This window comes from Pan paniscus, chromosome 6, assembly GCF_029289425.2.
Source record: "Pan paniscus chromosome 6, NHGRI_mPanPan1-v2.0_pri, whole genome shotgun sequence".
In the NCBI taxonomy this organism is placed as follows: domain Eukaryota; kingdom Metazoa; phylum Chordata; class Mammalia; order Primates; family Hominidae; genus Pan; species Pan paniscus.
Genome location: NC_073255.2, coordinates 41,920,132 through 41,936,998, shown reverse-complemented (window position 1 = coordinate 41,936,998; position 16,867 = coordinate 41,920,132). Strand labels below are relative to the sequence as shown.

At 40.9% G+C, this 16,867-nt stretch overlaps 1 protein-coding gene across 6 annotated transcripts in view; it reads left to right on the top strand.

Moving 5' to 3' along the window:
* The window catches only part of ELMO1 (engulfment and cell motility 1), a 591,689-nt gene that overhangs the window by 346,856 nt on the left and 227,966 nt on the right, over positions 1–16,867 (top strand). For all 6 annotated transcript variants that reach the window (XR_008626205.2, XM_003814972.4, XM_034963945.2 and 3 more), the window contains one exon: positions 1,870–1,978. Coding sequence is in view for 5 of the 6 variants with exons in the window: in XM_003814972.4 (XP_003815020.1) it covers positions 1,870–1,978 (109 nt within the window). In the remaining variant the exon portion in view is untranslated. The remainder of the gene's footprint in view (positions 1–1,869; positions 1,979–16,867) is intronic.

The following is a 16,867-nucleotide window of genomic DNA, read 5'->3' as shown; positions in this document are numbered from 1 at the left end:
GCCCAGCTCACCTCAGTGGGCTCTGACCTTCATCTCTATCTGGAATGTTCTTTCTCACATACCTTGACATAGCAAGGTCTTTCTCATCGTTTGATTCTCAATAGTCCGAGAACCTTCCTTGATCACCTGGTTATCTAAACTCCCCTCCCCAAGCATTCCCTGTTACTCTCTGTCACTCAACAAGTTATTTTTTATTTTCATAGCACTTGCGATAAACTGTAACTACCTCTTTTGTTTTTGTATCCTTCAATTAGAATGAATGCTTAATGAGGTCAGGGCCCTTGTCTATTTTATGGGGCTCAGCCATCTTCCTGGTGGATAACAGGTGCTCAATTAATACTGTTGACTAAGTGAATAAAACACCTGTCCCTGCCACTGAAGAGTTCATATTCTGTGGAGGTGACAAAACAGTGAGTCACTGCACAGCATCATTGTAGATGCTACTGAGAGATGATCATTCAAAGTGGTGTAGCTATTAAGGAAGTCCCAGACAACTCTTACTGGGGATGAGTTTTGGAGAAGAAGCTTTGGACATGGATAAAGTTCCATAACTTGAGAGTTTTGTTATTTTGTTTTGCTTTTGTTTAATCTATGTGTAGAGTAATTCCCTTAGTTGAGAGTGATAGGAACATCTCAAATTAGCTTAAGAAAAGAGGATAATTTATTAGATGGACAAAAGAATTTTCAGAGGAGGGATTGAGCAACCAAAGGGGAAAGACAGGGAAGTAGTTGTGCTATAGGAACAGGGGGACCAGTAGGAATAGGTGGAACCAGTCTCAAACACTTCTAGGTCTCTTGCTGTCTCTTGTCTCTGTTTTACTTTGCATTTTAGTTTTATTTTCTTTTTTCTAAGGGCCAACATCCAGGTAACTCCTAAGTCCACACTCCAGGGGCACCGTCAGCATAGTTGAGCCAGTATTCATTCATTCTTTCATTCATTCTTTCATTCATTCATTTTTTCTTTCTTTCTTTCTTTCTTTTTTTTTTTCTCTTTCTCTCTTTCTTTCTCTTTTGAGGTGGATTCTCACTCTGTCACTCAGGCTGGAGTGCAGTGGCACTATCTTGGCTCACTGCAACCTCCGCTTCCCGGGTTCAAGTGATTCTCCTGCCTCAGCCTGCCCCCTAGCTGTGATTAAAGGCACCTGCCACCGCACCCAGATAATTTTGTTTTTATTTTTAGTAGAGAGAGTAGTAATTTTAGTAGAGATAGTTTTTATTTTATTTTTAGTATTTTATTCGCCATGTTGGCCAGGCTGGTCTCCAACTCCTGACCTCCAATGATCCGCCCGCCTCGGCCTCCCGCAGTGCTGGGATTACAGACGTGAATCACCATACCCGGCCCCAGTTTTTCTCTTAGTATGAAGTCTCAGGGAAGGACTCTGATTGGTCCATCATGTCACATTTTCCAGGCATGATTTATTCAACTGATGCCAGAGGGTAAGATCTTGTAAGAATATGGACTTCCTTGGAAAATATCCTATTGAAGTTTGAGACTGAAGTCACAGAAGGAGTTACTATTCCCAAGAAAAGAGGACAGAAATGGGAGGACAAGAGAGTTGTTTGGTCACTGAAGTAAAAAAGTCTTTATTGTACTATTCCAAAACACTCTCCAGGCTTCTCTGTGTAAATGGGAACGAACAAGCAAAATATCCTCTTTTACAGGGTCGAAGAGGGTTGTCAAAGATTTGGGGGGGATAAATGAGACTTTTCGGTCCTGTATACTTGGAGTACTATTTTGTCCTGGCCCCAAGAGTCTTCATTTGGGGATCTGAAGTGGATCTATGTATTCATCTATTGGAATGAAGGTGATATTCTTGATGTTTTCCACAATTGAATTTCCTTTCTAATCTGTTCCCTTTCCCATTACAGATTGTGCTTGAGAACAGTAGTCGAGAAGACAAGCATGAATGTCCCTTTGGCCGCAGTAGTATAGAGCTGACCAAGATGCTATGTGAGATCTTGAAAGTGGGCGAGTTGCGTAAGTATACTTATTTCCCACATGGGTGTGAAGCTGGCAGAGTCCCAGCTTCCAGGGTTGTGCCCCTACCTGTACGAAGAAATCCCAAGATGCCGACAGCTTCTTACGGTCATCACTGTGGATAGGTTGATTATTATTTGGCTCAGGTTTACAGCATACATACTTTTGCATGTCTGTTCTGGAAGTAAATGTGATTAAAACCTATGAGAATGGAGAAATTTGCAGATCATTGTGGCTGAGTTTCAAATATCATGAAAATGAGTACATATTAAAACAGGCTTGCTTCTGTTCAGGAAAAAAAAAATCTATGGATTTCTTTTTTAAAATTCCAGTTTATAACCTACCAGTAGATCATTTTCTTTTCTTTCTAAGCAATTTTTCTCTATAAAGAAAAATTGAATACCTTAATGAAATTCTCTTGCTCTCAGTGTTTCTGTTGTTTGGAATACTTTCTCTAAGAAAGAAGAAATTATTAAAGAAAATGGGTAGCTGAAAATGAAAAATGTGGTCAGCAATATTTTTATTGCTCTTTTTCTTATATCACAAAATTTATGAGAGTACATACAGAAAAAGAAAGGATGATAATTTTCTTGCCTTTTGTTCATTGGCATAATTTAGCTTTAATCTACGAAGGTGGATATGATTTAACCTGTCCCTATTATCATTGTCGATGTTGAACCTTCTTAAAGTGGTTTACTTCCATTCCAACCAACATCTAGAAGCCAGCACACATATAAATCTTTCCTCACAGGCTTAATAACATGAGCACCAGAAAAGACTGTTTATACCAGAAAAATGTTGGGGTGTTTGGTATTACTGTGAAAACATAAATATTCAGTTGCCTGCTCGAGAGCTTAAAATAATGGCCTGAAATGATTAATGGGAGGAATCTGATGATTACATTGGAAAGAGAGTTATGTTTTATTTACAGTGTAGAACTGACTACAGGTACTGCTGAAATAAACTAGAAAATTTAATACTTAGTAAGGAAAAATACTAAGAAATTGAGCCTGGTTGGCCAAGTGGAAAACTTTATCATCTTCCAGTGTGGGCTCATGGGAGGAAGCAGCCAATGATGACATGGAACATGAGCATTTTTGCATTGGAACAGTAGCATGTAACCTGAGAGATCTCTGCATTCACCTACTCTGGTTTACAGCTCACCAAATGTGAAGATTTCTGTTTACATGGATCCTTGACTTGAGTTATCCTTCTTACTCCCTAATTACACTAACTCGCTGAGATTTCAGTGTGCAGTATCGCTTACTGTTTACTCAGCTTAAGGATGTAAGTCCTAAATCAAACAAATCCTGCTGAATTCCTCTGTCTGATAACTGTGACTGTTTCATGTTTATCTCAATTTCATGGGGGAAATTGGTGAAAGTTGCTGGCTGGAAAACATGTCTGGACCATCTGGGAGTTAATTTTCAGTAACTGGAGTGAGTAGTGGTGTTCTACCAGGCAGGTGTTTCTGTGTCCAAGGTACTGCTCTGCACTGCCCTTCGTTGTCTCCTCCTTTCTCATGACAACCTTTGGCTGGTTATGCTCATCTTGATGGCAGCAGAAGGCCCACTCTCCATGTGTACCTTCACTCATGTTCTATGACATGCCGTGCCCAGCTATCTGCTCTTCTCCTTTGCCCAAGGGACATATGTCTGTCCTGCTAAAAATAAACACATAAGAGTGATCTGGTGTAGGAGGTAGAGATTGCTGGGAATAGAGGGGAACTGAGTTCAGCTCTGCTACTTAGGGCCTTGTGTCCCTGAGTGAATTACTCACAAACCACACTGTGCTCCTACACCTCCAGGTTCTCTCCAGAGCAGAATGTCTAGAAATGGATTGGTAGTATTTTGGGTGGTGATTTGAGTAGTTGTGTTCATTTTCTGGCTGAAATTGCAGTGATCTCAGTGAGAGAAGCTCTATGGGAACAGCCTTATTCAACCTGGGGGGAATAGTTTGGAAGAGATGGTTGAATTCCAGAGCAGGTGCAGGCAGGGTAAACATGACCCTGATGTGGGCTGGCCTCTGGGTCAGTGGATCCCCATCCAGTGGGTGGAGGGGACCTCAGCTGGCAAGAATCTGGGCAGGTAGTCCTCCTCAGGTGAATGTTCATTTTGTGCTTGGGGATGGGGTGGGGACAGAATAGGGGATAGGGCTTGACATCTGGCAGGTGTAGAGTAGCCCTCCTGGCCTTTCCAGGACCTGGTGGTCAATCCAGGAATCAGGGCAGAACTCCATTTGTGGGCTGAAGTAACAGATTGGAGATGAAGGCAAACACCTCGCAGGTCCCTGGAGATGCCACAGATGCTCTTCATGCACTGAAGACTGTTCCATCTCCCACCTTCTGATGGAGAGAAGACTCCCAACATTCTGCCACAACTCACTCAGGCCTGGTTTCTGCATTGAGACTGGGCTTGGACAGCTGAGGCCTGGCATTGTCAAAGCAGTCTCTCTTCACCTAAGATGACAAACACATTTATTAATTTGTTCAATGAAAATCTATCCAGTACTTACAACATGCCACAGACTATGAGGGACACTGCAGGTACAAAGGAACCAGATATGGTCCTTGTCCCCGAAGGAGTTCAGAAAATTTCCTATACACTTCAGAAAGTGGAAGAATGAGCTGGGACTGATACTTTTTCCTATGAGTTTTGTCATTATGTTTTTTAACACATGCCCATCATCTGTCCTGAAGAATAATTTCCCCAATGTTGTGATAGTCATAAGTTTAAGTTTTTAGTTTGACTTATTGCTTGCCATCATCTGCAAAGCCCATTCTGGAAATTCGTCAAGGCTTACAAAAAACATTTATGTTTCTGAAGCCTACATGCCCAAATGAGTTGTTTTCTGCTCATAAAATATTAAGGATTGTTACTTTCTGATTGAATGCTAGACACCAAATGATAAAACACCCTGTGGTAAGAGCAAAATTGCTTTTTAATGGATTGCTTTTTGCCCATTGCCATATTAAATAAGTTACTAATATGCAAAGCTAATCTGAATACACCCTTACGTTGAAAGAAATGCCTATTTTTCTTCTAAGGAAAATTAGATTTACACACAAATCTATCTTCACTTGGTTTGTATGTGACTATTTTTCTCCATTCCTAAGTTCATAGTTCTGAGCACTTCTCAGATTTGTGTTAATAATAAACCTTGAAGACCATGGTCACTTTAGTTCTATAAGCAAGTGCTAAGACCAAAGAAGTACTCAATTAAAAATCTAACTGCTGGGGAGAAAGGATGTTTACAAAAGTAGAAAGATCCAATTTTCTAGAAAGCATTTCTCTTTTGATTTTAATTTTTGGTCTCTTGAGGAAACCCACCTCTGAAATACCAATTATATTTTGGTGTCTAAAGCAAACATATTAATGTTCAATTAATTACTGATACCAAATATTTATGTTCAGTTTTCTAAGGTTGCTTTAAAAAAAAAAAAAACAGCACTATTTTCCTGCTTCCCAATTATTGACATTGCAAGAAGCAAATGTTACCTCTAATAGCGTGGTCCAAAATAGTGTCTATTTACATTCTCAGAGCACTTTGTCAAGGTTATTCAGTTGAAGGCTGTAACACTCTCAGGAGTTAATCAAGAGCAATGGCATCTATGTTTATTAGTGAAGGGAAGACTTACTTGCACCTACTGCATATCTGAGTTTACTGAGCTCAAACTGGAATTTAGGAAGCCAAAAAAAAAAAAAAAAAGAAAAAGAAAGACAGTGTAGACAGAGGCAAGAAAGTAGAGTGATTGCATTTGGGCATCTGAATGACCCATCTTGGAATCACAGCTCAGTCACTGGCTGTATGCCTTGAGAATGTTTCTTCTCTGTTCTGAGCCGCTGGTTCCTTATTTATGAGATAAATGAGGAACTGTGCTGCACACAGTTGGTTGGAGCCTGAAACGAGATAATGGATGTTGTCCTAGTTAGAAGATGAGTAATTTTAGGGCCGGATGTGGTGGCTCACGCCTGTAATCCCAGCAGTTTGGGAGGCCAAGGTGGGCGGATCACAAGGTCAGGAGATGGAGACCGTCCTGGCTAACACGGTGAAACCCATCTCTACAAAAAATACAAAATTAGCCAGGCATGGTGGCGGGTGCCTGTAGTCCCAGCTACTTAGGAGGCTGAGGCAGGAGAATGGTGTGAACCTGGGAGGCGGAGCTTGCAGTGAGCTGAGATTGCACCACTGCCCTCCAGCCTGGGCGACAGAGCGAGACTCTGTCTCCAAAAAAAAAAAAAAAAAAAAAAAGAGTATGGGCAATTTTTTTTGCAAGTGATAGAACCTCACTTTCCATGAGCAAACTGAAAGTTAGGTGAGGAGGGTGCTGTGGCATAAATGACAGCTGGATCTAGGGCCTGGAACAATGTCCCTTGTTTCTTTATCTTCTATATATTGGTTAAAAGTTTTCTTTTTAACCTGCTTTATTCATGAGGCTCTTTTGTGAGCAAGACATATTTTCTCTTAGTTTCAGTTTCAAAAATTACAAAGAAGAATACTTAGGGACCTGGATGTGGTCACATATCCCCATAGCCTGGATTGGAAAATTGGCAGCCCCAGTCAGAAGAACAAGATTGAAGATTGAGGGATGATATGGTTTGGCTGTGTCCCCACCCAAATCTCATCTTGAATTGCAGCTCCCATAATTCCCACGTGTTATAGGAGGGACCCAGTGGGAGATAATCGAATCGTAAGTGTGGTTTCCCCTGTACTGTTCTCATGGTACTGAATAAGTCTCACGAGATCTGATGGTTTTATAAGGGGAAACCCCTTTTGCTCCGTTCTCATTCTGTCTTGCCTGCCGCCATGTAAGACTTGCCTTTTGCCTTCCACCATGATTGTGAGGCCTCCCCAGCCACGTGGTGCTGTGAGTCCATTAAACCTCTTTTTCTTTATAAATTACCCAGTCTTGGGTATGTCTTTAGCAGCAGCGTGAAAACAGACTATTTCAAGAAAGGAGCAAGTCTTCAAAAGAAGAATTATATTCCCTGCACACTGACCCTGTGTGTGCAGGGTCAGTGAGAGTGGAGGGGGCAGGGAGTGGTGCCCTTACAGAAAACAGGAGGCATAGCACAGATGAATACACATGTGCTTACTGTCAATGTGAAGTCATTAAGAAGATGCCCAGCTCCTAGCTGGGGAAAAAGAAATGGTAGCTATTTTTTATTGTTGTTATTAAAGCACTTGTCCTGAAAGAAATAATAAATTATTGGCTGGGCATGGTAGCTCACGCCTGTAATCCCAGCACTTTCAGCGGCCGAGGCGGGTGGATCACCTGAGGTCAGGAGTTCGAGACCAGCCTGGCCAACATGGTGAAACCCCATCTCTACTAAAAATACAAAACTAGCCGGGCATGGTGGTGCATGCCTGTATTCCCAGTTACTCAGGAAGCTGAGACAGGAGAATCACTGGAACCCAGGAGGCAGAGATTGCAGTGAGTCGATATTGCCCCATTGTACTCCAGCCTGGGTGACAAGAATGAAACTCTGCCTCAAAAAACTAAAAACATAAGTAAATAAGTACATTGTTGATGAGTGCCAGGAATACTTGATTTCTGGTACAAATGGATCAATTACTCTCTTTTGAATAGGTAGAACCTTACCCAATTATATTCCGATGTCAGGTAGAGCTAAGATATTTTATTTTCCTCACTCATTCATTTATTCACTTAATAACTGTAGGGCTCCTCTATGAGTCAGGATCAGGGTCACTGTGGACATGGATTTAGAACCCATTCTCCATCCTCAGGCAGCTCACACTAACTGGAGGGTCCTTCACATAAATAAATGATTATAAAACATTTTTCCATTTGTAACATTACATTTGAGTCACATTCATATCTCTGGGAGGCAATACTTCATTCCTTCTGTTTGTGAAGAACTGGGCAGGGCTGGGGAAAGGAGAGTCTTGCAAGGTGTGATAGAGAAGAAGAGATACCTGCACGTGGGGTTCACAAAGACAAAGAGATATCAGGCAGTCATGGCTGTGTGGATGGTGGGAGGCGGCCGTTGAAAATTCCAGGCAGTGAGAAATGGTAGGCTAGAAGACCTGGAGGTTCAAGGGATTCTAGTTCCATGTAGTTAATGCAGAGGGTTTGAGGGAGGAAGCAAAGGGCAGAGGTGCTAGCAGAAGCAGTTGTCAGATCACAAGTATTTGCCATGCAGAGAGTTTTGACTTTACCTTACAGGCAGTGGAAACCAATAGAAGGATTTTAATAATGAAAAGAAATGTCCCAGTTATGGGCATAACATGCTAGAATTAGATTATATTTTCTGGGTGTGACAGAACTTGTGAGCATGATGGTGTACAGGCTCACCCCAGTCCTGGCCTAATAATGCAGCAGTTAGGACAATTTCAGCTACAAGTAGTAGAAATCTCAACTCAAAATGTCCTGCCAAGGACATGTATTGCATAAGTCCAGAGTTGCGTAGATCCTAGAGCTGGTTAGCATACCTGTCCGGTGATGTCATTAGGGACCCAAGTTATTTTCATCTTTCTGTTCTGTGTCTGGTAGCAAGATGATGGCTACCTTCACATAGTCAGAGGAACAAGAGGCCATCTCTTCCGGTGGATCTCTTTTAGGTGTGTAGAAGTGTTTTTGGAAGACTTTCAGCACACTTTCTCTCGTGTTTTCTTGGCTGACACTTTGGCGTGTGACTGTGCCTAGCCCAGCCATGGACAGGGAATGGGACTGTCCAGAGGTTGGATTAGGCATTACCTATTACCCATTAGTATAACATACCTCTCCTGAGTATGTTATATGACCACAGGATGTTAGATATCTAAAGAAAACTGGAGTTATGTTAAGATGGGATAAATAATTACTTGAAACCCTTAATTCTGTCTCTTTACAGTCTTTTCTGCAGTGTCCTTACTGATGCAGAAAACCATAACAAATTGAAGCCAGATTACATTCCTCTGTCATTTTGTCTTCATTGAGAATTGGGGAAATGCACTAGTATCTTTTTAAATGCAGCAATATCAAAGATTGCAGAAAAATGGAAATTGAGGTTTGATTATAATAATGCATTTCTTCTTTCATCACTAAGATGCTAGGGCTCCACTGCATTACTGTCCTTTTAGCAAGTGGATATTTCCACTTCTTCAATTATGCTTTTGTGTGGGGGTTATTCTCAGGTGTATTTTGAAGAGCAGAATGGACATACATTTGTGATTGAAGCCTTGAAACAGTTTTGCCAAATTCACCTGTTTGACCGTTTATAATTAGATTACAATTTAATACTACTGCTCTGGGTTTTTTTTTTAAAAAAAAGCAAGAAAGAAACTTACATTACACATTATGAAAATGTTCACCATTTCCTTACTTTGTCTTTCCATGGCAATATTTATTATAATACACCAGTGGTGCCGAGTGGAGCACCTTGTATAATTCATCACCCAGATACCTCTGCTTTAGCAAGTAAAAATAACACAGACGAGCAACCTGAAGGACTGTTTGGAGTGCAGCAGCAATTAGAATAGACACTTAACTCTGGGACATTGGTGTTTTTGTACCTTGAGAAGTACCATCCATCACTTTCATTCTTGGGGAAAACATTCTGGCTAAAGAAAACTCAAGAAAATTAGCTTTTAACAATTAAATCTCTTAAGGACCTTTTTTCCCCTCCAAATACGAGCTTGTACTCTTGCTTATGCAAAGTGGAATGCTCTCAGATCTTGATTCTGCCCTGAATTTTCACGTTCTACTCTTACATTCTATTTCAACCTTAAGTTTAAAGTAAAACAAAAACAAATGTTCTAAAGCCTAACTTTGACATTAGGAAGTTGCAGACACTTTTGGTCTAAATTAAAATCATCATAGGAGAGAGCATAAAAGTCACTTGAAGGTGATTGTTTTAAATAATTATAAAACTAATAGTGGGATTTATAATGGTATTCTCCAAGGCAGGAGAGAACTTCATGTAAAATTCTTGCATTCAGAATCAGAAGCCCTTGTGATAGGCATAGTTGACACGAGGACTTTTGCCATGATGGTTAACCTTCATCTTGCCCCTTACTGTCCCCATCTGTAACATAGGGATATCATCATCAGTCATCATCAGTCATGATCATCATCATTCTCATCTGAGAATCAGGTGAGGCAATGTTAGTTAAAGTGCTTTGTTAACTGTAAAATGCACTATTTGTGGAAGAAATAAATTAACTTGAATATGCACAAGCTTAGAGATACCAAGATGCATCTTGCAGCAAAGCCAACTGTTTCTGTGCATTTTGTGGATATCCTAAGAATCTGAAGTTCTGTGGTGCTTTGTTTGTGTTTCAGAAAGCAGTCTTGGAGATACTTCTGAAATTGCAGGAAAATGTTCATCCCCATAGGAAGTGGTTACAGAGAGCAACTAAACTTGGCAGTTTAAAAGGAGACTATACCAAGCACATCTCAATTATAAATGGATGAAAATAATATTTATCATAGACTTTTTAAGGACTTATTCTTTTTTACATTATTTCTGAAAAGATATAGCTGGCCCCAATCAGCATCCATTCCTGTTGTCTCTTAGAGGTCATGGCTAAGAGGTGAGCCTGGTAGATTTGCCCAAGCTGGTAATGAGAGATACAGACCTGTTGAAAGGCACAGGCTCCCATTGTCTTCTTAACGCCTTATAGAAACACTTCTGGTTCATCTCAAGCATCGTTTGGGTGACTGTTCTGATGCCTCGCCTCATCCTCACTGTGGGAGGGCATTACAGCTCCCTCAGAACTCCTGTAGCACTTTATCTGTGTCTCTTTGTTATGCTTTCTACTGTTTATTAATACATACCCTTTTCTTTTTCTTTCATTCCTGGCCTCACTTCCCCTAAAAATTGGGGTGGTTTATAGGAAACCTTGAAGATAATAAAAAATAATGATAAATGGTAAAAACCAGGGCAAATAAAAAGTAAAATGAAAAAATGGATGATGAAAAGTACATGTTACAAAAGCCTTTGCATTTGCTAGCAGTGGACACTGAATTTGGCTCAAATATTCATTTGTCTCAGGGAAGCAAGAGGAGCTTGAAAATATGAAACAGGTCAGTGCTCCATCTCACATGAATAAGCTCAATGTGAAAACCCAGATGCTAATTTCAATTTAAACCCAATAATGTTAAAATAGTATTTCATAATATTTAATATATTCATTAAAGATGATGGACTAGGACACATTCTTATCATTAAAAAAAAAATCTGCCAGAAAGTGACAGGCTAGCATCATTCTTAAAATAAGGATACCAAAACAGCTTTCCCATCAAAAACTGAGACTAAACTGGGATGCTATATGATGCTGATTATTATTCACCATTACTATTTCTCCTTGATCTGGAAAACTTACAAACACATTAGAGGTAGAGTTCATCGATAGAAACAAATATTTTAAACTGTAGGTAATAAGACTTTCTATCCCTGAAGAAGCAAAGGATAAGCTAATGTGGTTTAGAAGAGTAGCTAGATAGTGAATAAACGAAACTTAGTAGATGTTCCATATGTCAGCAATAATTATAAAATGGAAAAAAAAGATTATAACAGTAGCAATGAAAATGTAAACTACTTTGGAATAATCCCAATGGAAAACATCTTGGAAACTTAGGTGAAGAAAACTGTAAGACTTTGCCAAAATATACAATAGACATTTCAAATAAATAGAGAAGCAAAATGTTTTCTTCCTGGTTAGAAAACAATGTGCAAAGGTTGCAAGTTCCTCTACATTAGTGGACAGGCTCATATCACATTCCAAAGTATCACTGGGAATTAGGATGGAAACTTCACGGGATGACTCTAGACTTCATTTGAAAGAATAAGGGTATGAGAATTGGTAAGGGAGAATTGATATAAAGAATAGCCATAGAAAAATAATGTAAATAAAAATATATTTTTAAAACTTTTTTTTTTTGGCAAGAAAGTTCAAAGATTTCCTTTTTTTTTTTTTTTTTTTTTTTTTTGGAGACAGGATCTCACTCTGTTGCCCAGGCTGGAGTGCAGTGGTGTGATCTCGGCTCACTGCAACCTCCGCCTCCTGGGTTCAAGCGATTCTCTTGCCTCAGCCTCCCGAGTACCTGGGATTACAGGAATGCACCACCACACTGGGCTAATTTTTGTATTTTTAGTAGAGATGGGTTTTCACCATGCTGGCCAGGCTGGTCTCGAACTCCTGACCTCAAGTGATCCGCCCGACTCAGCCTCCCAAAGTGCTGGGATTACAGGTGTGAGCCACTGCACCTGGCCAAAATAACTCATTCACCCAGGTTCATCTATAGTTATGCCAACATTTTGCCACATATGTTTTATCATTCACCCTCTTTTTCTCTCCTTCTCTTCACACACACACACACACACACACACACAGTCATGTATTGTTACAAAAATGTTTCTTTTAGCCAAAAAAATTGTTTTAAAAAATATAACTTGAAGAAAAATTCAAAATAGAAGTATTTTAAATCAGTTCTAACTCCGGCCTCTTGTGTCTGAAAGAGCAAAAGGTGCTGGAGCCCTGCCTGGCAGGAGGCTTGCCCGGGAGGGCTGTGGAGGAGGAAGGGACTCTGCTGCCACAGAGTGAGGCTCCATCTGGAAGTGGTGTCCAGAGCCTGGCTGAGCACCTCTGCTTGCCCTTAGAGATCTGAGAGAGACTCACTGCCGCCTAGTTCTTCCCAAAGCAGGTCAACGGTGTTGCTGTCAGGGACCTTCCTTGGATGAAACTTACATCCACCTTCCCTTCTGGTCTTTTCCAATGCTAGTGGATGTCATTTTCCTAAAATCCCAGTGGTTATATACATGAGGAAGTTTAAATTCAGGATACAAGCATCTTATAACAGGAGAAACATCATAAAACAAAATCACAAATATAACAGGATTCCAATCAATGACGGAGGCCATTTGCAGGATGGCATCATCACGTCTCATCAGTAAAATGAGTATTAAAGTGACTAGTCTCATTCCAAAGGTGTAAAGTGCAAAAACCATCTTTCCCTAGTTCCAGAGATGCCAGTCTCTTCTAAATCTCAAGCTTGGACCCACGGGTTATTTTTTTTTTTCCAAAGCAGTAATCACCGTTCTCAGCATTTCTTGTAGGATCGTGATGTACCAGGCCATACCCTTCAAAGTCCTCATAAGTTGTAAAAGTAGAATATTAGTATGGAAGGCAGCATGAAATTGGAGGGAAAGTATAAGCAGAATGCTAGAAGATTCTAATAGATAGTAAAATAAACTAACCTCACTAAAATAAAGTAAAACAACAGAAATCAGGATGTCAAACTGCACTGAAAAGATGATGAAATGCTAACTGTAAAGTTTTCAAAACCAAAATATACATGAGTGAAACAAACAAATGGAAAAAAAATAAAAAAACAAAACGGAAGCATACCCACAGCTAAAGTCTTTAAAACACTTTTTGCAGACACTGTGGCTTCCTACAGTGTCAGTTTTTCCCTCAGGGAGTCTGCAGTAGTTAGGGGAGCAGCTTGAGGACAGAAAGCTCTAGAATGCTTTTATTTCTCATCCTTAACCTGGAGCCTTTGGTTGTAAAGATTTACCTGGTGGTTGGAATAGATTAGAAGGTGGATGCCAATCAGGTCTCCCAGCCTTGGGCACTTGAACTTCAATCAAAAACCACTTGCTGATTTTGGCTGGGCAGGATGGCTTACACCTGTAATCCAACCACTTTGGGAGGCTGAGGCGGGCAGATTACATGAGGTCAGGAGTTTGAAACCAGCCTGGCCAACATAGTGAAATCCTCGTCTCTACTAAAATACAAAAATTAGCCAGGTATGCTGGTGGGAGCCTGTAATCCCAACTACATGGGAGGCTGAGGCTGGAGAATCGCCTGAACTTGGGAGGCAGAGGTTGGAGTGAGCCAACATCATGCCACTGCATCCCAGCCTGGGCAACAGAGTGAGATTCCATCTCAAAAAAAAAAAAAAAAAGGAATTTGCTTTTTTAAAAAGAGGGAGACCACTGCCATTTATTGGATGCTTTCTATGTAACAGAGAATTCCCAGAGTCAATAATAAGCACATGTTACCTCTGTTAACCCCTGCAACATCTTCATTTACAAATAAGGAACCTGAGATGAAGGGAGAGGTTAAGCATGATGGAGTGAATTATTGTGAGATTCTCCTGTGCTGTTTGCCCTTAACTATGGTGCAATGCTATCACCCACTGCTTTCACTTTCTTTGTAAATATCCTGTCTTCCTTACAGACTGTAAGCCCTTTGAGGACTAGACTCTTAGTGAATTCATCTTCCATCTTAACTTCTAGCACAGTGTTTTACATGTAGTCTGCATTTAATAAGCGTTTGTTGCATGAATAGAGTAGCTTTCTGTTTGCTTCAGGGTCAGTTCCAAAAATATTCTTCAGACATTGCTAAATTTTTAATAAACTTTGCATTTTACCCTGAAACCTCTCAAACAACATTCTTGTTTTCTTCTAAAGTAAGTGAGAATGAGTTATACTAAAGGGCTCCTCTTTATCCCACTCCCTCCCCCTCCTCCTCAGGGTAATTTGGTTGAGAAGGCCCACTGAGTCCAAATTTGAATTAGAAAATATCAACACTACAGTATGTTCCCCCAAGAGGAAAAAAATGATCTATTTTCAATCTTGTGTTTCAGAACACACAGCTGTGTGACTTCCTAATTTATTATATCCCCAACTGCCTCCAGACAGCTCTCAGCTTGCTGCTTTTTTTCTACCCACTCCCGCTCTATGGGAAATGGGTTCGACTTCAACCAGCACAGAGTTCAATCTCTGTTCTAGGCAGGACTCCAGTGAGGACTCCGAGAGGCCAGTAAACAGCACTTTTCCAAAGATGCCTCCTCCTCAGCAGGTGCACCCATCCACCAGGACTTGATGGGAGCCAGGTCCCTTCAGATGGTGGCTGTAGGAAGCCAGGCTATCAGGGGCAGCTCCAGCTGGCAGGTCTTCTGGCTGCCTGTCTCTCTGGAGTGAGCTCGCTTTCTTCCTCCCAGAGAGGGCTTTCTGGCCTGTCTGCAGGGAGCAGGACACAGTTTTAGATCCCAGCAAACAAGCCCAATGTGGCTTCCCTTAATTTGGCTTCCCAAGGGTTTTGGCCGCAAGAACAGATTGCAGCTGTGGCCTGAGCATCTTTAGAAGTGTGAATCACATTTTTTTTCCCTGAAGAAGCTATTTTGAGCTTTATAATTACATATTTCCATGTTTTTTTTTAATAGAATGAGTAAGGAGAATGACTTGCATTTTTTTAAATGGAAATCTGCTGGTTTCTTTGCGCTTCTGTCTTGTATAACTTAGTCCAGTGATTCCTGACTTGGCTGTGTATCAGATTCACTTTGGGGAGCTTCTGTGAAATGCAAATTCCTGCAGGGGAATCCAGAAATCAGCAAGCTTAATAGACTCTGCAGTTGATTCCTAGGCAGCCCGATGGCCCCCTCCCAAGTTTGGACCTACCCTTCCCTGGGAATTCAGATCATGGCTAAGTGGATATTACTCTGGGGTGGCAAGAGCCACTCACAGTGCCTAAGAGAGATTAAGCATTAGAAGACCTGGATTCTAGTTCTGGCTCCACTACCAAGCAGCTCTAGACAAGCGTCTCCTGTATGGTCCTCATGTTCCTAGGCGGGGAAATGCTGGGATTGTCCAGGTGGCCCCCAGCTCTAAAGCTGCTGTGGTACTCCTTGTTATGTAACCAATATGCTGACTGTAACCACTACATTAGTTATACTTGAACTTTGTTGTCACCTGTTCTTGAGTGACATATGTATAACCTGAACTGACTATTCCATTTTGTACAAGAGAATTATGGAAATGCCCACAGGCCTTGTTATAAAGGGCTCCTGGGGAATAGGCAACCTCAAAGCATGGACCAAAGGACTTACCTCTCCCATGCAGGTGTGCTGACTCTCAGCTTTTGGACAGAGAATTAAGCAAAATGGGCTTTTCTGTTTGTTTGTTTGTTTGAGACAGGGTCACCCGGGCTGGAGTGCAGTAACGCAGTCACAGCTCACTGCAACCTCTGCTTCCCAGGTTCAAGTGATCCTCCCATATCAGCCTCCCAAGTAGCTGGAACCACAGACACATGCCACTACACCCAATTTTTACACAGACACACTACACTACACTATACCAATTTTTTTTTGGTAGAGACAGGGTTTCACCATGTTACCCAGGCTGGTCTGGAACTCCTGGACTCGAGCAAGCTGACTGCTCTGGCCTCTCAAAGTGCTGGGATTACAGACATGAGCCACCGTACCTGGCTGTGAAATATGCTTTTCTCATTCTGCATGTTTTTCTCCTTTGAAATATCAACCATCAGAATCTTTTGAGAGGAGTTAAACATTAATTTTGCCAGAACAGATATAGGAAGTGGTAAAAAAAAAAAAATCCCTCTGTTTTCATCATTTTCTGCCCAACTGATTTCTCCCCCTCTATTTTCCCATGTAAGCATCCTCTGGGCTAGGTTTGGTGGCCACTCCATTATAATGCCAGTGCAGCTTTCGGGGACTGTGGCAGGTGCCTGGCCCATCTTTACATGGAAACAGCAGTATCTAAATAAACCTGACACATGGAGGAAGAAATGAGCCTAAATGCAAATGCTATTAACATTTCTGCAAGTCATACCTATCCCCAAGAAGCATAGCTCTCATGTTTCTTAGTCTTTTATTGGCAATTTAATTGTTTGAGAAATTGCTTTTTACCAGAGTCCATAAGAATCCTACCAAAATGCACTGACTTATTTTCCCATCGACTTGCCTGGGTGAGAACTCAGCTTGCTGCTTTTCTGTGTCATTACCATCATCAGAAGAAACTTCAAATGTAAGGCCTCGCAGGGTTCATTGTTTTCATCATTTTTTTTTGTTTTTGTTTTAGATCAAGAGTTTACCTTAGTGCACATCGTATTAGTCCATTTTCATGCTGCTGATACCTGAGA